This window comes from Corapipo altera, unplaced genomic scaffold (genome assembly GCF_003945725.1).
Source record: "Corapipo altera isolate COAL_440 unplaced genomic scaffold, ASM394572v1 201, whole genome shotgun sequence".
Lineage (NCBI taxonomy): Eukaryota > Metazoa > Chordata > Aves > Passeriformes > Pipridae > Corapipo > Corapipo altera.
This window is the reverse complement of record NW_020884940.1, coordinates 2,008,236-2,031,968: the sequence shown is the minus strand read 5'-3', so window position 1 is coordinate 2,031,968 and position 23,733 is coordinate 2,008,236. Positions and strand designations below refer to the sequence as shown.

The following is a 23,733-nucleotide window of genomic DNA, read 5'->3' as shown; positions in this document are numbered from 1 at the left end:
TGGCCCCCTACCTGTGCTCAGTGGGTCACTCCCTCGATATTATTTCATGCTGCATCGAGGAGGTTCATTTCCATTTGGCAGAGCAGCAAAACAATATATTATTGTTTCGCTTCTCCAGCACTTTTGGCCTTTCTGCAGCGATTTTCCATCTCAAACTTTCCAAGTGCTTTTGAAAGTGGAGGCATCAGATGTTAAAGATATCAAAGCAGGCGTTCTCCTGCCCTGGCCCTCGCTGTTCCATGGGTGGAATTCGCTGCCACATTGACCCCGGGGGCTCAAAAATGGGATTTCATTTCTAGAGGGAGTTTTTCAGGCACTGGAGGAGCTCAGCACACAGGTCAGTGAGAACACAGTATGAACATCCTGGCTTTTAAGCATAATGAAAGAGCTTTGAGAAGAAAGGTGCTGAGGAAGTTTGGAAAGGCACAGCCCATCCTGTGCCAGCTGGAAGTGAGAGCCTGTCCTGACTCTGGGGTTCATCAGAGCTCCTTAAAGCAGCGCTGGATGAGGCTCTGAGAAGAACCTGCCCACGGACACCTATTAAGAGAAAGGCAGGAATGACACACCCCGGTTTAAAAATACCAGCACTCTCATTCCAATGCTAATTTGGGATCCTGGGCTGGGATGCTGCAAAGTCCTTCCCTGGAGACTTCCAGCGGAAGGGCAGCGACCGCAGGCCCGGGGACAGCGTGTCCCAGTGTCCCAGTGTCCCAGAGGCTCTGCTGAGGGGGTGCACCCTTAGCAGAGCAACTCCACGAGCTCCCATTTCCTTCCCCCATCCAGGCACCGAGCGGGATTTCGGCTCCATCCATCACCTGCCACCTGGGCCACTCTGTCATTGCTCCTTCTTGTTTTCTTACCCTGCCCTGAGCAGAGTTTGGGTTTGGAGCTGCTGGGGAGGTGTGAGCCTGCCAGATTTACAGGCAGCGCGGGGGAAATCAAACTTCTGCTGGTGTCAGACTGTTTGCAGTTTGCTGTAATTCCCAAGCAGCTGTCCCTGGATAGCTCATTTCCATCCGGGGCAGATGCCAAACTCCAGCATTAGCTGCGGGCTCAGGAGCTGGAGTGAGCAGCTGAGGACACACCATGTTCCATGGGAGCTGACATCTGCCACGGGTGAAAAAAACCCGTGGAAAACAGCTCTCTGCTGTGGGTTGAGGCAGAATTACAGGAGCAGAGGACACATCCCATGCCATTATGTGGGAAGTTGACTTCATCCCACAATTTCTGGGTCGCTCCTCTTTCGCACGGTCCAAGTCAACGCCGCTCCAAGCACAGGGACTGGAGAACTGAATGTTTCTAGGAAATGTTCATCAAGAACTTTTAGTGGCAGTAATTGCAGTCGGAGTCATTTAACAATCAATGTACTTTCCATGCCTTTTTTTTTTTCCCCCTTTCCCTGGTTACTGGCATATGGGCCTTACCCCGGGGAGCTGGATGGTAATTAATGCATTTTGTGGTTAAATGTTTGGACTCAGCATCTCACGGCGCCCGAGGAGAAGGGAGGTGGACAAAGCAGGCATTGTCTGTAGGTTTGGGTCTGCTGCCTTGGGTCCTCTCCACGGAGGCACCGTGGGGGCAGGTTTGTGGGAACGCTGACACAGGCAGAGCTTTCACCTCGCTCCCTTCAGTGCCGCTGGAACCCCGGGGAAGTTTCACTGCCCGTCACCTCCCTGTGTTTGGAGGTGGCATCCAAGGAGGGGCAAAGGGAACTTGGCTCTCTCAGGGCCACCCAGACAACGGGAGGGACTGAGTGCCCGACTCTGCCCTTTCAGCAGGAGGCTGTTGCCAGGCTCTGCTCGCCTCGCCGGGGATTCTCACTGCCCTACTTTCCAAATCCAGATACCGGCCTGTTCTCCGCTGTGAGCACCAGCAAACAAAGGTTTTGGCTTCTCCCTTTCGTAAAAAGCGACCTGGAAAGGACCAAGAGGCAGAGCTGGAGCCTCAGCTGCTGTGAAGGGAGCTGGGAGCCGAGTCTGGGTGCTGGGAAACCTCCCTGGGACACATCCCCAAAATAGGAAAATATTCTCCCCTGTGAGGGTGGGGAGGCCCTGGCACAGGTTACCCAGAGAAACTGTGGTTGCCCCATCCCTGGAAGTGTCCAAGGATGGGGCCCTGAGCGACCTGGTCAGGTGGAAGGTGTCCCTGCATCACTGTGCAGATGCACATGAACAAGAAGTTCCTTCAAGAAAAACCCAAAATCCAGTGCAGTTCTGGTTTGAAAAGTTATTTGGGGAAAAAAAAAAAGAAAAAAAAAGTTTCCTGTGCCTGATTAAAATCTCTGTTTCCACACCTTTATGTATAGAAGTTGCCTGAAAGTAAATAAATTAAGGTATTGGCTGTTTTCTTTTAAGGTTTGTCTCCAGGTGATTCAAACACTTGGACTGATAAGGTGATTTTGCTTAGAAAAAAACCCTACACAACCTGCTTCTCCCAAAATGACAATGCCAGGCTTGCCTGGCTCTGGTTCATTAAGTGGTTAAATCAGCCACACCACCCTGAAGTACAGAAATCAGACGCCACCACCGAGGTTTCCTGCTGAATTTCCACCATCTGAAAAGCCTGGAAGTTGCTGGGAGCCCTAATGAACTTGGTCCTTTAGATCCCAGCTGGGTTTCAACACCGTGGACTGGCTTCTGTCACGAAGCTTCAGTGGAGGAGACGCTGTTTGATGTGGGGGTTTGATGGTCTGCAGGTTCTGTCCGACCCCAGGGTGCAAAGGCAGCACAACCTCTGTGTCCTGGGGTTCCTTTGTGAGTGCACAGGCAGGGGAAGCACCAGCTCCTTCCCAGCTTTCATCCCCCATAAATGGATCTGCAGGGGATCACTCCAATTACAGGAGTGACACTGAGACAGTGTATCATCTCTGCGGGGTGCAGGGCAATATCAGAGACAAAAAAACCCAACACAAACCCCCAAATCCAACACCCAAATCTCTTTATCCCCGGACTGGCTTGATCCAAACCCATGGATATCAGGAAAAAATTCTCCCCTGTGAGGGTGGGGAGGCCCTGCCACAGGTTGCCCAGAGAAACCGTGGCTGCCCCATCCCTGGAAGTGTCCAAGGATGGGGCTCTGAGCGACCTGGTCGGGTGGAAGGTGTCCCTGCCCATGGCAGGGGGTCAGAATGAGATGGGCTTCAAGGTCCCTTCCATCCCAAACCGTTCCATGATTCTCAGATTCCATCAGTGTAGGCACCTGATAATCCATCCCAATTTATGGCAAGACTCTCACCTTCAGAAATACCAACCACGTTTTCTTCTCACTGCTCACGTTCTTGGCTCCCCAGCAAAGCTTCAAGCGTGGCAGAAGCCTCTGAGGAGAGGAGGGGGCTGCTTTCTGCTCCTGAGGGGCTCCCAAACACGGGCAGCTGGTGAGGGTGTGTGGTGCTACCTCACACCAGCAAGAGGAAGGAGAGAACAAAGCCAACAGCTCAGGTGAAGATGAGTCCCTGTCACTTGTGTCCTGCCCCAGGTAAGGAAAACCTCCCTGCCCTCCTCCTCCCCCTGCTCTGAGCCTCAGACCTGAGCGTGGCACCGGGTGAACACCCTCCTGCCGTGGGCACAGAAGCCCTTTGGGGTGTGATGCTGTTCCAGCAGCCGCCTCTCCCATCTTTTCCCCGGGCTCTGGCTGCTCCCAGCACTGAGCCTCCAACATCAGACAAGCGCCCACTAAATCCCTCTGCAGATTAGGCAGCTCTGAGAACCACTGCAGGTCCCAAATTACCTCCCTGGGTGCGTTTGCCCCTCGAGGCCTGGCAGGCAGCAAGACACTGATGGGGCTTTTTAACTGTCTTTTTATTGCCTCAGGACAGCGGGATTATTGGAGCCCTGCAAGGGAGGCTTTAAATCCCAGGCAAAGCCCATGGACCAGGGCTCAGGGAGCACCAGGCGTGATCCTGGAGTGGGAATGTGGAATTACTCCTGCAGAAACACGAGTCCCTCCCAGGCTGCTGCTCCCCCAGCTCAGCCCCACACCTCCACCGAGGGGCCTCGTGCCCAAGCTGTGCACCACCAAGGAGGGATCCCAACTCCCTGGAGCTTTCCAGGTGGTTCTTTGGGCAAAGTCCACGTCTAAGATGAATTATGTTCATCAGAGGGAACAAAGTGAACACCCCTCCCTGAGCCAACCTGCTCCGGACTGGTGGCGTAAGCGCTGATCTGACTCAAGCAGGGACATGATCAATGAGGGGTTTATCTCCTCCTATCTGAGTCACAGGGGAAGGAGCCAGATTTTTTTTTTTTTTTCAAAGGACCCGAGAAAGAAAAGGAAACATGATCAGGACAAGAAGCCAAGATTTCTCAGTTCTACCAGGATTTAGAAGTAATCTCTTCGATAAAACTGTTTGCATTGCAGCAGCACGTCCAGCGCTCCAGCCCTCCAAACATGGGCACAGAAACTCCTCCACCTTCTCCAAACCTCACAGCCTGAGGCAGCACGGCAGTGACAAGGGAACGACGTCCCAAAGCCCCGGTGTGGCCACAGCAGGACAGAGAACTGAGCCCAAACCTCCTGAGTCACCCATTAAAAAAGCAGCTGCAGCCCTCGGTGAAGCCACATGTGCCCTGCAGACGGGGAGAACAACAATCCTGCGGGGCAGGACCAAAGATTTCCCAAATCTTCCCACCTTCCTGGTTATCTGCAGCACACGCTCCACCTGCTCAGGCTGAAATTCTGGTATTTCAGATCACTGGGTATTTGATTTTGCAATTTTAATTATCACCTCTTTACCCCAGTGGCGTTTCTGTGCAATGATCACTCCAAGACACTCTTCAGGCTCCTACCAGGTAACCATAAGAGCCATTTAGAGCCGAAAGTTTAGGCACAACACCAAGATAGATAACAGAGGACTGGAGCCATCCCTCTGCCCCACAGCCCAGCCCAGGACAAGGGCTGTCCAAACCCACCCAGGCACTGCACAGCAACTCTCTGAGCACCAACACTGCTGAGATTTTCCCCTTTTAAATCCTTCACTTCTGTCCCAGCCACGAATCCCAGTATTTCTAGGTGATCTGCATCATTTCCCCAGCTAATTCCTGCAGCAAGATGGGCAACAGGATGGAAATGGAGCCATGCATGGAGCAGGGAGGCATTGCCATGGAAAGGGTTAACACACTTTCCTAGACCCATCCTAATGAGCTGCACAAGAGCTTTCTGTGATTCAGGTTTCCTTTACTGATTTACCACTTACCCTGGATAAGCAAATGAGCAATTAGCAGAGCTGCATCTGTGATGTCATTTAAATTCAAATGATACCCTGGCTGCTCATTAATAGCAGGATGTGCAGCTCCAGAGGATAAACCCAAATCCTCTCTTAGCAGAAGGCAGAAATCCCCTTCTCCCAGGAGGATGGAGGGATCTGCCCAGGAACATTGGGCTGGTTTCGGGGGACTCATCCCAGGGGGTCCCAGAGCATCCTGGCAAACCCCCCTGCTTTGTTCAGGAAGGTCCCTGCAGCCCTGTGCCCACCATCTGCCCTGGCATCGTGCTGCTCACCTACCCAGCACCTCGGAATCCACCAGGCTCTGCATCCATGGGCAGGATCCAGGGGGAGATTCAACCTGCACAACTTCAGCCCAGCAGGACAAGTCCCTGTTTCTGGCACAGCAAACCTGTGTGAGGTTTGGCTCCATCCAGGGGTTACAACAGGGGGAAGTGGAGCTTTTATAACCTGGAGAGCAGGTGTTCACCTTCAGGGCAGGTGGGAGTGTGGGGCTCAGAGGATGCAGGACTGGGCATCCTTGGCTCATCCTGGGAATTTCAACCTGCAGCATCGTTTTGGCTTTACCCAAAAATCCAGGGAGCTGGGGCCCCTTCCCTGTCAGAGCTGGGCACCTGCAGGGCTCACAACAGTGACATTCAGGGGCCTGGGTAAGGTCCCAGCAGAGCTGGTGCCAAAGCCAGGCCGAGTGGGGCAAAGGGAGCTGCAAAGGACCTGGGCACGGCCTGTCCCACACTTTTTTGGGGGTGAATGGCCTGGCCAGGAGGGCATTTCTTCTGCCACTTGCTCTTACCCCTCCAGCTGCAAAGATTCATTTCTCCCTTCTGTTTCCCTCCCCAAGTCAGAACTTCATCCAGTTTTGGGATCTGCCCATGGGAGACCCAGCATTGGGTGCCTCGAGGAACATTAGGAAAAGCTTTACAGGAGGAAACTCATCCCAGAGCCCTGGGGTATCCCTGGCACAGCCCAGTGGTACTGGCAGGTTCCTGCTCCTCAGCCTCTCTGCAGCAGAACTCTCCTCCTAAACTGCCAAAAGAACACAGTGTGAATCACATGAGTTTCATCAAGCATTTTATCAACAGGAATCTTCATGACATCACCGGGGAATGCTGGGGACACTGAGGCAGGAGGGGGCTGGTCCCATGAGCTGCCCGGCTTTACACAGCAGTGTCAGCAGACCCAGCTCATCCCCCTCCTCCCCCAGCAAAGATCACCCAGAAAGGACACCGAGCAGGAAATTAGATTAACGTTTGCTGCAGTGTCTCCACGCTGCTGTGCTGGGCTGAGGGCAGGGAGGAAGGAAGCAGCAGCTGGAGAAGGGCCAAATCCCCACTGGCAACGCGGCCGACCTTGGGACGAGGTGCTCTGCACACGCTGCCCTTCGGGTGAGGATGTAGCAAAGCCTTGTCACTGGAGAGCAGCTCCCTCAGCTGATCCAGTGCAGGATGGAGACCCTGGGGTGACTTAACTGCTGGGATGCAGGGCTGAAACAGCCTCATCCCCTGGGGAGGGTGGAAGGCTTTTTTTCAGCAGAGAGATTTACCCTGCGGTAACCCAGGGAACCCACAGACCACTGACACCAGCCCTGTCCCCGTGGAGATCCTCCCCTCCTGGTAATGCCCTGTTCTCCCACAAAACATGCGAATTACTCTATTTTCGCACAACTACCTTCACTTCTCTCTGCCCTGGGTAACAGTGAGGTGTTCACTTTCCTCATCTGGAATGAAGAGTTGAACTGAAAGCAGAGTCTGCCTCCTCCTGCAGCCACAGGGATGGCTCCCTTTATCCTCCCCCATAAATAATAGAAGGATTCGTTCACAGGCTTGTAACAGATTAAAAATAAATAAATAAAAAAAGTGCTTGATTTTGTTTTGCCAATCATGCACTCAATGTAATTTTCCCTCCTCATCCCCTTGTGCCAGTGCCTGTGGACTCACAGAGATTTTAATAAGCTGGAAAGGCACCAAACCATTTCTTGTCTCATTAAAAAAATATCAGCACGGTGACAAAGGTAGTTTTTTCACATCAGTAGTCAAATCTACTTGCTGAATTAAAATCCAGCTGACAGGGAGACTATCAATTTTTAATGGGAGCTTCCTCCCTCCTGGAAAGGGGAAGCATGTGGGGGTTATTCATAAAAGGGATCAGCATTTCTCACCAATGTTCTGCTGGCTTCGGTTTCATGTGAAGTTTGTAGGCAATTCTTTATAAACCTGAGTGAGAGATTACAACCACCCCCTGTTCCATGAGCTTCCCAAGCAGCACCTGGAGCCCAGGCCCAGGTTGTCCCATCATGGACATTCCCACACGTGCTGGGTCAGGGCAGGGGCACCACAGAGGCAGCCGAGGTTTGTGAGCTTGGGGACAATCTGGAGCAGGGCACGGCATCAGCACAGGTCAAGGGTGGGGAGAAATCCCAAAAGGAAGCTCTGGCTGAGCAGATAAGTGATGCACGTGCTTGGAGAGTCCGGCCCCACGGGCTGACCCTTCTCCCCAGGGGCCATCCCCGGCAGCAGAGCTCCGCTCCTTTCAGCGCAGCCACAACAATTTACACAAGCTGCAGCTCTGCCCCTGCACCGAACACAAAGCCTTTGTGTGGAGGAACCAGCAATTCCCTTCCCCCCAGAGCTGCTTTCCCAAGACAGCCGTTTTCCGTGTTTTCTTTCAAGTGAGACAGAAGGATCCCGAGCTTCCCACGCCGAGCGCTCGGAGCGTCGCCCACCCTGCCCGGAGCCGCGGCCGTGGCTCAACGCAGGGACCAGCCCCGCTCCTCTCCCGCAGCTGCAAAGAGCAACCTGAGCTCTCCAGTATCTGGTGGACAACCTCCTTCTCCATTTCTCCATGAGCACCTGCTGCTCCCTGGACTTATTACCTTACTGCAGCAGCAGAGCTGGCTCCGGGGGGCTGTGTCAGGCGCCGGTATCGCTGTCGGTGCCGCAGCCCCTGCTCTGTCTCCTGTCCCTTCTCCAGCCGTGGCCGTTGCTCAGGACACGCGGCTCCGGCTCCATCCAAGGCCACGTTGACGCCGTGAGCGCTGGGGACCCGTGGGGTGGCCACATCCTGCCTTTGGGGGGGGGAAGGAGGCTCCAGACCCCACATCCCTCCTGTGCTCGGCTCATCCCAGCACACACAGCCCAGCCTGGGAAACAGATGGGCGAGTTAAAAATGATTCCTGACCCCCCGTCCTGGGCTGGGCGGCCTCCCCCAGTCCTGGCTCGTGGCCCGAAGGTCAAGTCCTGCCCCACTGGTTCTGGCATGTGTTCACTACACAATTCCCAAGGGATTGATCCCAAAGGAGCAAACCCACTGTTCTTACAGAATCTGCCACAATAGGAAGTCTACAGGTAGTTATTTGATGATGAAAACACCTTGCGCTGAAGGCTCAGGCATCTCCCCACCTCTGGCAACCCTGACCCGAGGGAGTTGTGCTTCCAGCACCAACCCTAGCCCTGGTTTGGGAGCCAACATCCTGCAGTGCTGATTTTTGGGATCAGCCAAACCTGTGGCACAAACGGGCATGGATGGCACAGCGTGGCTGCCATCCCTGTGAGTCACCTGCCCTCTAATCCAGCTTCACCCAGACTGGGGTGTCAAACACTGACTCACCTGCCCCGGGAGTTGGCCAGGTCCCATTGCAAAATCTGACACTCCCAGCTAAGGAAGAATTCCAGAGGATCTTCCCTCCCTGGCAGACAGGCAGGATCCACACAACACCAGTTCAAAAGTCAAACTGTTGATTAAAGTCTGTTCTGTTCTGTTCCATTGTGCTCAGCTTTAATAATCTTTTTATTATCCTTGAAGAAATACCCAGGTAATTTATTGGAATGAGTAAGGCCTGATCCAGAGAAACAGAATTCCACTGGAACTGTCAGGACAGTGACTGCTTTGCTGGATTCATTGGTGACACCAACAATGGACTTTAGACAGACAATTCAAGGGTTTATGGGATGATCCTGTGCTAAATCATAAGTTACCACACACAGCAGCTGAAATGAAACTCAATCAAAACACAGCTCCCTGCCCTGCTGAAAGCTGCTCCTCCAAGAGCTGCTTTTTATACCAAAGCTCACCTATTCGGAGGTTTGGTGCTTGAGGAATGAAGTCAGAGTGCAAAACTGCACGGGGATGTTTGAGCTGCTCCTCCCAGCCCAGGGCCCTCCCTCCAGCCCTCCCTGGCCAGACCTCAGCTCAGGAGCCTCATTTGTGTCAGACACTGCGGGCTGAGCACGAGGGAGCTCTGATGAGCCAGGTTTAGTGCTGGCTCCGAGCACAGAACTCTGCCTCAGTGCTGGCATTTATCTCTGGGATCACAGCAGGGAGCACGAGGCCCTGTCCAGAGCAGCAGCAGAACAGTTCTGTGTCCTGAGGCAATTCACTGCTTAGTTTCAATGTAAACCCAATGGTGGAGCTCAGAGAGCTCCACACAGGACTCCCAGGCAAACTGCCAAAGTCACACAAGTGGAAAAATTTAATAATCCAGCACCGAGTTTCTATAAACTTTGAACCCTTGCACACACACACACACACACACCTGCCATTATCCCACCTGTTGACACAACAAATACATCTTTCTTTTGTGTGAGCTACAGAGACTGGCCTGTCCATGACTCACTCCTTGCTCCAGCAGACTCGTTTTCAGTTAAATTATTTAAGCCAACTAAACTTGAGTGGGGCTATTTTGTGCAGTTAGATATAATTACTGCAGCAAGTCCCTTCTCTAAACCCTGTACCTGTCACTTCAGGAAGATGGCCTGGGTCAAAACCCCAACGTTCAGCACTAGCAGATCCACCACAAAAAGAGCAAGTGAGATCCACGCAGCTTCCACCCCGTCACACCAGGCACCTGCACAGTCACTGTCTGAACTACAGCAGCTACAAATAAAAGGATGAAAAACAGAGAGAAGAGGTTAACCAAGAAGCTGGAGGGGTGAAGGGATCAGACAAGTTTGGGTTTGGATGATGGGATCTCAATCAGGGGATCAGGAGTGAATTCGGTGATGTCAGTCAACAGCTTCCCAGGACAAAGCTTTGCTGTACAGACACAAATGGAAATCAGCCCAGAAGAGATTCTGTGCTAAAAAACATCTAAGCAACAGCTCTGAGAGCAGCAAGAACAGTGAGAGCTCAGGAGAAGGCTGGTTTATCCCTTGGCTGGTATTTAAATACAACGTTAGTACTTGAATGGGTTAAGTAGGAAGGAATTAAAATATTCAGCTAAACACAACTTAGAAGTTACACTCCTCTTAAAGAGCACATTTAATTGCTCTTTTTAAACCTAAACCATTCATCTATGGATAGATAAAATAAGAGGAGGGAGCACCAACAATAGAAGCTCCAAAGGAGAGAGGTGGGGGAACATCCAAAACCAGCAGTGAGGCCCTTTATCAGTCCTGGAGGCAGGAGATGGAAATAGGTGTGAGGGAAGATAAGCAGTGACTCAGGTACTGAACATATTTAAAGAACTTCTATTAGTGCTAAGATTAAAAGGCACTGGGAGGTCACCAAACCCAGGTGGAAGCAAGATTGGGATGATAAAGGAGGAGGCATTAACCCTTGGGAGCTGCACAGCCCAGGGCCCTGCAGCCTCCCAGTCATTTGTGCTGCCCAGGAGCATCCCAGGGAAAATCCAACTGAAGGAGCCTGGGATCAGCACATCCCATATCCAGGGTCTGTGGCTTCATAAGCACCAAATCCACTCAAATGTACTTTTAAAAATGTCTTTGTCCAGAAGCTTCTTGGAATTTATTATACACATTTTAATAACATGGTACTCAACATTCAAGCTGCTGAAGTAGGTTTACAAGCACTTGAGCATACAATGATACTTATGCTAAGAAACAAAGATGCAGCACATAAGGAAGTGCAGGAGCTACTTTGAAATATCCCCTTCCACCCAAGATCTACAGCAGCCCTGCTTTAGTTCAAAACCCTACACCATGGCAAGTAAAAAGACTCATCAAATATCTACACTTCATTGTACACATCACATCTACTTCAGATGCAGGACAAAAAAAAATTCAAAAGTATGTTCCATTCCTCCTTCCAGAGGAACCCCAGACTTCAGAACTGATTTGATTTCAGAAGCACAGCTTGAGTTTTTAAAAGAATTCAACAGCAGTAATCCAGCAAGTTTCCAGTGTGATGATATGGGGGTTGGAACCGGGTAACTTTTAAGGTCCCTTCCAACCCAAACCACGCTGTGATTCCATGATTATGGAAAGGCAGTGAGCCCCCAGGATTCCACAGATTCCTCACACAACTACAACTCCTTCACTAAGTTAATTAAACCTGCTGTTCATTTTTTGCAGGACCATGAAACATTTTACTTGCTCTGACAGGCCATTTCCACAGCACACGTTTGGTTTGCTTTAAGCTTCCCCATCCTATCAGTGCTGACCAGATAAGGCTGTTTGACTCTTGCTTTGCAAGAACACAACAGGAGCATCACTAATTAAAGGGCTCTTCCTGCTCCCTCAGGACAGTTAAAAGCCCCAATTTTTCCAGAGCCAGCATACTGGATCAAATACTTTTTCATCTCTGAGTATTCATGAACCTCGTACAAAAGAAAGCTGATTAGCAAATGTAAATGCCCGTATAAAAATAGCCAACATCTGTTTAAATTTAGAAATTTATTTTGTTTAATCCACAAGCTTTATATAGCTTTAGTTAAAAAAACAAAAACAAAGAACAGTGAAAACATGACAATATCCAAAGTTCAGGTTCCTCACACTTTCAAAGACCACATCTCTGAAAGTTGCTCTGACCATTCCGAAGAACCGTAACGAGACAAGATTTATGAATTGGGGCAACGACAGCTCACAAATAAAATTTATGGAACTGAAGGAATTATTATTATTTTGTTTTGTTTTGTTTTTCTGGGACTGCTGATCATGGAAACTGCCCTTTAAAAAAAGAACATAAAAATACAAATGAAATTCCAGTGTTCCAAATCAACATGTTAACATCAATATAAACCCACAGTGTCCTGGTAAACAACATGCTTTCATTTATGTACCATTCTAAATTGCTATTCTTGATTGGCTTTAATGGAGACTATACAGGCAACAGTAGAAAGCATTAAAATATAGATGTACTTCCTTGGAATTCTGCAGTGGTTTTACTCCTGGGCAAGCTTACAAACCACAAAGGTTAGTAGCATCATGTAAGTGGATACAAAAGAAGTCAAATGAGACCCTCACAAATTATGCTCGAGGCTTTGTTGGAGTTCAAAGAAACAAGGGAATTGACGGTCATGTTTCAAACCTTCAAAACAAAATTCCTACTGCTTCTAAGAAGTCTCACTCTAAATGAAATTATGCTGTCAATGAAAGAATGTCACTAGTACACTGTGGACACCTTTTGTAATGTAAATCCATGCCCTTTTGTACATGGTGAACCTCAACCTAGCAATTATTACAACAAATGTTATATTCTAAAGCTCAAACACATTTAGCAATTTGAAATTGAATTCTGAGTACAAACCAAATAAAATGTACATTATATCAAAGGGCTGGGCCTAGGATGGGGGGGATACTTGCGCCTTCCTCATGGACCTCAGGGCCTTCTCTCGCAGGTGCTTCTCTAGGTCATCCAGGTTGTCTTCAGGTTCACTTTCTGTCTCCTTCAAAGACAAAGCCCTGATTCAAACACCCAAACCGAGCCAGGCCGAGCCCTCCCAACACCACAAACCCCGAAGGGAAACCCCTGACACACCAAGGGCTCCCTCTGGAATCACCAGTGTCAGTCCCCAGGAGTGCAGTGCACGTCCACCCCCACCTGCCTTCTTACACTGGACCCTTACAAAGCACAGCTCAGGTACTAAATTCCTACCTTTTTGGGTTCTGTCTCTGCTTCCTGGTCTTCCTGTGTTGAGGTGGTGTCTGCTGCAGCCACAGCAGCAGCTGCTGCGGCCGCGGCCGCCTTCTCCTTCTTGTGTTTTTTGTGCTTCTTGTGCTTTTTATCCTTTTTATGCTTCTTATCCTTCTTTTTCTTCTTCTTCTTGCCGCCCCCTTCTTGATCTGAATTCTGTAACGAACAATGCAACATATTACAACTCATCCCAAAGGCTTCCAAATTCTCTGGCAAAGAGTGGAAGTGTCCCAGGGAAACACCTGAGGTAAGGATGCCAAACAATCTGTTCTCTTCCTGCTAGGAACAGCCTGAGTTTGTGTGCAAGACTACTAAGCACAAATAAGCCCACTCCACCTGACATCACAAAACTCATGCAGACTCATAAAATGGGACATTTCTTCCAGAATTTCTATATAAATAGCACTCATATTCACGCTCTGAGATGTCAAGTTTGAAAAATTTACGTTACAAATTGTTTTTAACTATGAAAAACACCCCAAGGATTTTTCTTCCCCCCGCTGTGAGAACAACCTCAGAGCTGCTCAGCAGCTCAGGAACACAACCTGCCCTATGACCCAGCATGGCTTTATGAGCAAACAAATACCCTGGCAGGTGAGGGGCTCTGAGTTGGGCTTTTGGCCTTTTTTGCAGGTGACCAGTTGGCAGAGGGAGAACGAGAGCGAGCAGGAGATGCAGGTCCTTGGTGCTTTTTGGGTGCTGGCTCGGGTGAGCCCGAGGCCGAGCGAGACGAGGACACGCGCCGGGGGCTGGGGGTGGAAGCCCTGAAAAACAGAAGAGTCACAGTCAGGGATGAGACACAAGTAAAAACTAACCTAAGAGTGCTTATAACTTGGTCAAGCTGTCACTTAAAAGATGATTAATTGCTTTGCTGGCACATTACAAAAGGCCAAACAATCCAATAGCACTGTGGGTCTGTGATGCAGGAGGATAATGCAAGAGGATAACAGGCTCTCTGCAGGGTCTGAGAGCCTGTTAAACAATCCTGCTGCTGCTCAGGAGTGATTGCTCCCTTCCTAATATCACTAATTCATTAAAAGTCAAGAGAACAGCAATGCTATTGGATCACCCAATGAAGAGTGCAAGGCTTTCCACTCAGCTACATCTTCTTCCCAAAACCATAAGCCAGCACCGTATTTTTGACTATGTGCTCATAAGAACAGCATCACACTAAGGACAAAAAGATTTTGAATTTTAGTAGTTTCTCTCAGATGACCACCTGCAAAATTATTTATGAGCTAGTGAGAAGTGTTGGTTCCCTTCCACAGTTAGGTTTAAAGATAAAGTTCACTGTTCTTTAAAGCCAGCAATTAGAAGAGAAGGCTCAGAGAGAACCCATGGCAGCATTCCAGTGCCTCAAAGAAAAAGGGAGAGGGACTTTTTATGCAGGCAAGTAGTGACAGGATGGGGGGAATGGTTTTAAACTGACAGAGGGCAGGTTTAGATTGGATACTGGGAAGAAATTCTTTACTCAAGAGGGGGGTGAGGCCCTGGTACAGGTTGCCCAGGGAAGCTGTGGCTGCCCCATCCCTGGAAGTGTCCAAGGCCAGGTTGGACAGGGCTTGGAGCAACCTGGGCTAGTGGACATGCACGGGGGTAGAGCTGAATGATCTTTAAGGTCCCCTCCAGGCCAAACCAACATGAGATTCCGTGACCCCCCTGGCTATTCCCGCCGCACCACAACAAAACAAAACCCCCTTGTGAAACCCAAAGCAGCAAAGATGGATTGTTTTACTTTGTCTTCTTGGGTTCAGGCGTCCTGGACACCCTGCGGATGGGTCTGGAGCTGGGAGATGGGGACTGTCTCCTCTGGGGCGACGCCGACGCTCCCCTGCGCGGCGGCGGCGGGCTGGCAGAGGGGTGGGAAGCTCGAGGCCGTGGCGAGGGTGAATGCCTTTTGTTTTGAGGTGGGGAACGCGTTTCCCGGTTGGACCTGCTGGGAGGAGATCCCTTCCTGTGCTTGGAGGACACGGAAGGGGAACGGCGCTTGGCGGGCGGGGAGCTCCTCTGCTTGGGCGGCGGCGGCGAGTGGGAGACTCTGCGCTTCGACTGCGGGGAAGGGGAGGCCCTTCGTTTGGGAGGGGGAGGAGGGGAAGCTGTTCTTCTCTTGGGAGGTGGGGATGGAGAATATCGCCTCTGGATAGGGGGGGAGTATCTCCGGGGAGAGGGAGAGCGCCTGCGAGGGGGCGGGGATGGAGACCTGCGGAGAGAGAGAACCAACAGTCAGGTGCCACCCAGGGCTGGGAATCCAGCCCTGCAATTCACCCCAGGAGGGGAATTCTTCTAAAATCCTTTAAAACTTCTACTACAAGCCTTTGAAAGTTCTAAAAATTGAAAAGGAAACTCCTTCAAGACCTCTAAAAATTCAAACTAAAATCCTTTAAAAGTTCTAAAAATTTAAAAGGAAACTTCTTCAAGACTTCTAAAAATTCAAACTAAAATCCTTTAAAACTTCTAAAAATTAAAAGGAAACTCTTTTAAGGTTTCTAAAAATTCAAACTAAAATCCTTTAAAAGTTCTAAAAATTTAAAAGGAAACTCTTTTAAGGCCTCTAAAAATTCAAACTAAAATCCTTTAAAAGTTCTAAAAATTTAAAAGGAAACTCTTTTAAGGCCTCTAAAAATTCAAACTAAAATCCTTTAAAAGTTCTAAAAATTTAAAAGGAAACTTCTTCAAGACTTCTAAAAATTCAAACTAAAATCCTTTAAAACTTCTAAAAATTAAAAGGAAACTCTTTTAAGGTTTCTAAAAATTCAAACTAAAATCCTTTAAAAGTTCTAAAAATTGAAAAGGAAACTCCTTCAAGACTTCTAAAAATTCAAACTAAAACCCTTTAAAACTTCTAAAAATTTAAAAAGAAACTCCTTCAAGACCTCTAAAAATTCAAACTAAAATCCTTTAAAAGTTCTAAAAATTAAAAGGAAACTCTTTTACGGCTTCTAAAAATTCAAACTAAAATCCTTTAAAACTTGTTGCCCAGAGAAGCTGTGGCTGCCCCATCCCTGGAAGTGTTCAAGGCCAGGTTGGACAGGGCTTGGAGCAACCTGGAATAGTGGAAGGTGTCCCTGCTCATGGCAGGGGATGGAACTGAATGAGCTTTAAGGTCCCTCCCAACCCAACCCACTCCACGATCCGAGATTCCGGATTTGCTCCAGGCATCCAGTGCCATCCAGGCCATGCACCCACCACCCACAATCTCTCCCCAGCAAGCAAGGAACTGGTGAGAGGGCATTTCTTTTCCCATGTCCCAGTGGGAAGGGGACAAACCCAGAGTCCCTCCCTGGGAAGGGCCCTACCTTCGCCGGGGCAGGGACGGGGAGCGCCGGCGCCGGGGAGGGGGGGCCGGGGAGGGCGAGCGCCGCCGCCGCGCCGGGGGTGGAGAGGGACTCCTCCTCCTCCTGCTGCAGAGAGAAAGGCACTGCTCAGCAAACCTCCAGAAAACCTCCAGCAAACCTCCAAAAGATTCTTCTCTGCCCTGCTTTCGCTGCACAAAACCACCTCGTTCGCAGGGTTTGAAACGAAACCCTACTGGAACCGCGGGGGAAAAACTGACTGAAGTGTTGTAAAGAGTGTGAGACAACACGTGTTCTGCTGCAACTCTGAGCCCACCAGGGACAATTCCACACTCTGCACGACCTGATGCATCACCACCTTGTGGCCAAAGATATTCCAAATGTGTGGAATAACTGATGGATAATGTGCTGAGTTAATTTTCTCCACAGTGTGAAACTGTACCCCCGAAAACAGCTTTTAGAATCATAGAATCATAGAATAGATTGGGTTGGAAAAGACCTCCAAGATCATCAAGTCCAACCCCTGATCCAACTCCAATTACTGTATCATGGCACTAAGGGCCACGTCCAATCTCTTTTTAAAAACCTCCAGGGATGGTGAATCCACCACCTCTCTGGGTAGGCCATTCCAATGCCTGATAACCCTCTCTGTAAAGAATTTCTTCCTAACATCTGACCTAAACCTCCCCTGGCAGAGCTTGAGCCCATGTCCCCTTGTCCTATTGTTGGTTGCCTGGGAGAAGAGACCAACCCCCACCTGGCTACGGATCTGAAATCCAAAATCGTTTTTTCTTGAAATGCAGAGAGAAAAAAAAAAAAAGAATCAGAGTTGTTGCTAAACTGCAGCTATCTGGATTAAAATTATTCATGAAATGAGCCATTTTCTGCTGTGCCAGGTTTACAACAGACTTCTGGGAGGGGAAATTTTAATGCAACACATACTTGCCTAGAATTTTAAAGGAGGGGAATATTGGTAAAATGTTCTTTTTAAAAAAAGCAATTAAGATAAAATGACTGGATAAGGGAAAAATGAAAGCAATTATGAAGCAAAGCAGCTCATCTACATAAACTGAAATTCAAAATACAATGTTCTTTTATGATTCCAAAAAACCCCAGCCTTCAAAGCTGCTAATTGTCCTAATTAAACATACATTTATGCAATAGGCAGTTGGAGAATTCAGCATGTTGCAAAACAGATCAAACCCTTTGAATTGCAACCTGTTTTACACAGAATTGTTTGACAAGATCCATCATTAGAATGGTAGTTGTCCTACTTATCTCTTACATCATGATGTATGCTGTGAGTATCTTCTAGCTGGGGCTTAATTACAGCTTGCTCAAGGGTCATTACAACAAATTAATAAACTCATCAAACACCCAGCTTCCTGCACCTTCCTGTATTCCCAGATCAACACAGAGAAAACAATATCACAAATAAAGTGTTGACAGTAGTGCCTACACAAAAGAAAATAAAGGAGGTGTTCACTTCTAGTCTACTAATTGTCTACTAGCAGTGGTTTCAAATATCTAATGAACTGAGGAATGAGACTTTTGAAAACTCCAATTATCTGGGACCCTGAACATCAAGATCTCATTTGCTCGTTGCAACGGGCCTGGAGGGTTTTAGTCAGTGGCAGCAGGAATCCAGTACTGCTCAGCCATCCTTCAAACCAGGTATTTGGGGTGAGGAACCCCAAAGAACACAAGTGTTCAGGTGCTTTCAGGTATCAGTAAGATGTCAGAAACACTAATGTTATTAATGTCACAGGCTAATGTGAATTAACAAGTAGTGAGCAGGGAAGGAGACAGAGCAGGTGTTGCTCCTCTTTTTTTTTTCTCCCCAGTAAAATGGCCCCAGACCCAACACATCAAGGAACCCATCAGTCTGAATTTCCCTCACCTTACTACCTTGAGTGTGCAAACCCAAAGGACAACAAGTACTTATCCAGGACAGCCAGTCTAAATGATTTTCTAGATATAAATCCTATTTAACAGATGAATTTCTAACCAACCTTTTCATCACTGGTGATTGCCACCTCTTTTCCATCTGCATCCTGAGAGCAGTGGAGGAAAAAAAAAACAGAACAAAACAAATCTATCTGCCAGGTATCTGAGGCAAAAAAAATCAACACACTCAAAGAAAGGTCAGAGTCATTTTCGCCAAATGAGGAATGAAATCTTGAAACGAGATTGGGCGAGCTGGACATGACTTAACTGTGATGCAGAGCAGATAAACAACAATAAATAGAAAAAAATAAATAAAAGATGTCAGTTATGCTCAGGTTAAGAAGGAATTACCGAGGGGAGGACTCCTTCTGTCGTTTCCGTGGAGACGGCGAGGGGCTGCGGGAGTGCGAGTGGCGCCGGCGTCTGCCGACCTCCCCGTTCTTCACGTTGGACCTCTTGGGTCTTTCCTCTTCAGAGGAAGATGAAGAACCAGAATCTATAAACGTAGAAGAATCACTCTCTGGGAAGTGATCCTCGTTACACTCATCACAGTCACTGACATGCCAGCCCCCAACCTCCTCTCCCGCAAAACAAGGAGCCGCTGTCTAAAAGCGGCTCGACGAAAAACGTGGGCTGAGGTCAAGTGATAAATAAACCCATCAGAGCTGGGTAAAAATACTTGCAGCAACCCAACTGTCCCCAGAAAATTTGATTAACCAGGTAATTTAGAAGGTGAACTGCAGTCACTTATTGAGTGGACAAAAACCTACACCAGGCCCAAGTGAATTTAGTGATCTCGAAAATAAAAGAGTCCCAAACATTAGAAATATTAGGAAGTAACCTACAACAAGAACAGATAAAATAATCCACAGCACACAATATTTGTGTGTGATGTTAAGAGTTTAAAAGTGCAACTTTTAAAGATGCAAACCCGTTAACAAAAGATACATAACAACCTTTAAACTTTAATTCTTCCTGAGAAACAATTAAAGGGACCTCACCATGAGTGGCAAATCTATAGTTATGTTTACAGCAGCACTGCAGAGTGCACAGCAGATAATTTTTATCAGCATTTGAACTTAAGCTTAACTACTTCCTGCAAAAGCAAACTACAGTCCAGTTTTAGGAAATTTCTGTCCTCCATACCAGATGATGACTGTTGATTTTGCCTCCTGTACTGGCGCCTCTGTTGGACAGAATCTGCTGCAGCCATTTTACCTCCTTTGTCTTCTTCTGAAAGGACACACACGGGCAGGACATTTAAACCAAAAGGCACAAATGTGCCTCACTCAGGCAGAAGCAAAGTCACGTACAGCAGATCATCAAGCACGGGGGTTTTCCCCCTCCAAATCTTAAGATAACATTGAGGCTGGAACACGCTTTGGGTGAGCTTTTTTCCCAGAAATCTTATCTAGAATGAGGCAGTGTGAGTGATTATCTTTAGCCTTCTGGAAACTCTTGCTTTCAGTGCCAGACTGTTGGGTTCAGCACCTCACTATCATGCATTTTTGACTAAAAACCCCACCCAAAAGCAGGGCTGAAAAGCGAGAGCCGTTACCTGATTCCGACAGCTCTGCCTTCCTTGGCTTTGGTGCTGGCGAGGGAGACTCTCTTTTTTCAGTACTCTTATGTTTGGGTGCTACAAGACAAGAACCAAATCGCTCAGCTGCGACTCATTGCACCCTCCCACGCTTTTCTGCCCTTGCAAACCGCACGAAGGCAGAACGTGGCCGAGCCAGGAGAACACAAAACATCGTCCCCTCACCTGAAGCTCTGCTCGGCGAGACGGAGCCGCGGCTCTTCCTGGCGCGGTTCGACTGCTGCGGCGTCGGGGACCGGCGGGGTTTGGGCGGGGGGCTCGGGGGCGGCGACGGCCGGTGCCTCCGGCGAGGAGGGCTGGTGGAAGGGGAGAGCCGGCGGGTTTTCCGAGGAGGGCTGGACACGGTTCTTTTGGGAGGCTTCTTTGGCGGAGACCGGGAGCGCGAGGAGGAGGAGGAAGAGCTGCTGCCCGATAAGGAGGCCGAGGAGCGTCTTCTCCTGCAAATCCAAGGCCACGTTAGAGCCCGGGCAGACAGACTGGGGGCATTGCAGCACGAACACAGAACTGCAGTTGTTTGCAAGCACAGACATTGAGCCACAGACAACAGCACTTCCAAAACACGGTGGGCAGCCTTCAACACTTGGTTGGTAGAAGAGGAGAATAACAACCAATCTTTCGTAGTTATTCTTAAACTACATAGTGAGCTAAAAATTGTTAGTGTCACCTTCGCTGGCTTTCTGTCAATCTACAGGCTACCACTAAGCTTCTCCCCTGGGAACAATTAGTTTTGTTTGGGCTCTCTAACTTTTGGATGGTTAAGAGAATTCTCTGTGTTAGCACGTGTGATTTAACGATCTTCAGGACAGATCTGTATAAGAGTTTAGTGTGCAAGTACACTGAAATGGCTTAATACCAGGAGGTAAAAATCTCAGACAACTTAAGGACTTAACAATTCAGAATCAAATCTATCCATCCTGATGTTTCAGTCTTTCATCTTTACTTTGCAAATTTTAAAAGGTAGGGCCTCAGAATTCTGCGGCAAAATTTGTGGCAAGTTCTGTTGCAATTGTGTACCTGCAGAATCCACCTTTGGCTGCAGAATTCCTGAGAACCTGGAAAAAAGAAACCCTACCTTGAGTGAGATAAACATTTGCTGAAAGGGAGCTCTTGTACATCTTGCAACATACATGTTTGATACTGTTCACAGTTTTCCCAGTAACTGTGTGAAATGAACATATTGACAAACTCAGGAAATAGTCACACCTTGTCACAAAAAGGAAGAAGTGTTCCTTCCTCGAAAAGAACAACTGCTGCACACAGGAAGCATCACTTTAATTCTCTTCCTATGAGGAGGATAAGAATCTGTTCTCTCCCCATGAAGACAAATGTCTGTTTTGCCATTGCCACAACCACATAATTTACTCTGCAAGGCAACTGAGAGCTTTGCTACTGGAACGACTGCTTATGCTGTCAAAACTGTAACTTCCAACACCAGAGAGCAGACCTTGAAGGTTTTTTAAGTAAAATAATATGAAGAAGAAACACATTTCAAGTCCAAATCTGATTTTGGTTTCAATTTTATGTGATGAAAATTTAAGTCGCAATTAAAAAAAACTTCTAAGACTAAAATCCAGTTACTTGTTCTCATTTTTTTCCCCAGGCAGGGGGAAGAAAATATTAAGACTCAAGTAAAAAAGTCTTAAGAGATGTCATGTCAATCTATGCTGGGAGCTACCCAGAGCCATTTGAAGAAGTAACAGTTCTGAACTTGCCACTTTTCAAAAAGAATAGTGATGAGAACTCCACCTCAGTCAGAAGAAATCATTTCACAGCTCCAGTTGTGTTCCCCCACCACACACTTAGGAAATGTGACCCTGCAGCGTTCCCGTCCCTCTAATCCTACACCTGACAGCACGAAGGTGAGATGAACCAGGCCATTCTGTTAACACTTCCTCCTCACAACTAGTGTTCCCTTCAAGCTTTCCAAGTTTAACACTTGTCAGTTGTCTCAAAAAGCAGGAATCTTACCTCCTCACGGGGGACCTGCTTCTTCTGTGCCTGGGTGGGGGAGGCATTCGCCTGGGTGGGCTCCTCCTCCGCGGGGACGGCCGTCGGCGCGGGCTCGGTCGCCTTCTAGGGGAGTAAGACCTGTCATGATCAGAAATTCCAATGAAAAGCAACTACCTAATTCACAGACTGGAGGAAATTTATCCTCAGGGCACCAAGTGTTGAGTTGCTTTTCTCCAAGTGCATCATATTAAGGCAGCAGTTAGGTGCAAAGTGTACATTCACACACAAGTATTTTACAACATCTTCAGCAACAAACCCGTCTCCTAAAGAAAGGCTACACAATTCCCATTATCTATCAAATGCCATATTCAGTATTAAGTAGCCCAATTCCTTCTCCAGCCAGTGTTGGTCACTGTGAGCAGCTTCTCATTAACTGATAGAAAGAAAACACTCCCAAACATGTTTACGCATCAAATGCATCTTTCTCATTCAGCCTAAAACATCCACAGCTCAACACCTCTACAAACATCACTAACCAAGAACAATAAGTGGCCCCTTCAGCAGAAAATATTCATTCTCAACCTTCACAGTCACTTGAAGTCCTACCTTGACCGTGATCTATGACGCCTTCTGGGTCGAGAATGAGACGGAGAACGGGATCGAGATCTTGACCTTGACTTGGACCGAGTTGGGGATCTTTGACGAGTCTTCTCTTTCTCCTTCTCTCTCTCCTTCTTTGAATTACGTTCTGGTGAAGTTTCCTTAGTCTCTGGTACAGGAGGTTCAGGTTTAGGAGCTTTTGGGATATCACTGTTAAAAATAAATATTTTATTTATAAGCACATACAAACCATAGCCCAGAGAGTATCCAGATATTCCCCTACAACAAACATTCTCCTGCCCATCCTCTGACAAGATGCTCCAAAACTGTAAAAAGAGTTAGAACATGGTACAAGGATTCCAAGAGAAGAAAAGGTAACACACAGGCTAAGTGCTGGGAGACAAGGTGATACTGTCAGGAAGTGAAAATAATGACCAGGACAATGAAACCACAGTGGCAGCAAAGCCACGCTGCCCTTAGAATTCTACACAGGGAAAATAAATCTTACTGAAGAATATTACATGAAGATTATTCAATGAAGATTATTAAGAGAAGATTATTAAGTGAAGATTATTAAATGAATTCTTTGGCTGTTACAAGGGCAAAGGGAGAAGCATGACCCCAAGTCAAGTCCCAGTGAGGCATTGAGCTAACCTTCATTTTCCAAAGGCGATCCACAGCTCTACACCCAGAGTTCTCCCACTCACCTGTTTGAAGTTGCCTCTTGAACAATGGTCTCCTTTGGTTTGACGGAGGGTTCTGGCTCAGGAGTGGCCTCTTTCTTCTCCTGGGCAGGAGTGGCACTGCGGCTCTTGGTCCGGTGGTGGGGGGAGCGGGAATGGCTCCGCTTCCGCTCCCTGCGCACCGGCGACGACCTTCGCCGAGGGGAGGGAGACCTGGACTTGCGCCTGGCAAAGGGAAGAGCCACTGAGTAACGCTGGGATAGCCAGGGCTGGAAGCTCTTCTGGACCAGGGAGACTCTCAGCACTGGTTACAGCAGCCAACACACACACACAGAAAACTGCATTCTCTGCTGGTAACTCACAGACAAATTAAGGTGCAAACAAAAAATCCAACCCCCCAAACCAAAACCAACAAAGCCTGGAACAGACAACCCATTAAAAACAGCTCCCAGTGCAAACAACACCCATGGCAAAGCAGCTCTAGTTCACTTGCAATTCCTGTTCTGCAGTAAGTCAGGCCAGCCTGCTATAACAGCTAAGGGGACTATTTCCAAAGTTCCATTAATTTTC

At 48.2% G+C, this 23,733-nt stretch overlaps 1 protein-coding gene across 14 annotated transcripts in view; it reads right to left on the bottom strand.

Moving 5' to 3' along the window:
- Nucleotides 1-11,831: 11,831 nt before the first annotated feature.
- Nucleotides 11,832-23,733, bottom strand: part of SRRM1 (serine and arginine repetitive matrix 1) — a 16,538-nt gene continuing 4,636 nt past the window's right edge. For 4 of the 14 annotated variants that reach the window (XM_027661392.1, XM_027661390.1, XM_027661391.1 and 1 more), the window contains 13 exons: nt 23,188-23,388; nt 22,487-22,690; nt 21,899-22,018; nt 20,096-20,367; nt 19,889-19,969; nt 19,477-19,563; nt 18,682-18,826; nt 18,396-18,437; nt 16,387-16,491; nt 14,826-15,290; nt 13,677-13,854; nt 13,052-13,246; nt 11,832-12,842 (listed from right to left, as the gene is read on the bottom strand). In XM_027661392.1, the coding sequence (XP_027517193.1) occupies nt 12,738-12,842; nt 13,052-13,246; nt 13,677-13,854; nt 14,826-15,290; nt 16,387-16,491; nt 18,396-18,437; nt 18,682-18,826; nt 19,477-19,563; nt 19,889-19,969; nt 20,096-20,367; nt 21,899-22,018; nt 22,487-22,690; nt 23,188-23,388 (2,200 nt within the window). In that variant the 3' untranslated portion in view covers nt 11,832-12,737. The remainder of the gene's footprint in view (nt 12,843-13,051; nt 13,247-13,676; nt 13,855-14,825; nt 15,291-16,386; nt 16,492-18,395; nt 18,438-18,681; nt 18,827-19,476; nt 19,564-19,888; nt 19,970-20,095; nt 20,368-21,898; nt 22,019-22,486; nt 22,691-23,187; nt 23,389-23,733) is intronic. The other 10 variants (XM_027661380.1, XM_027661379.1, XM_027661382.1 and 7 more) reach the window with 10 other exon arrangements.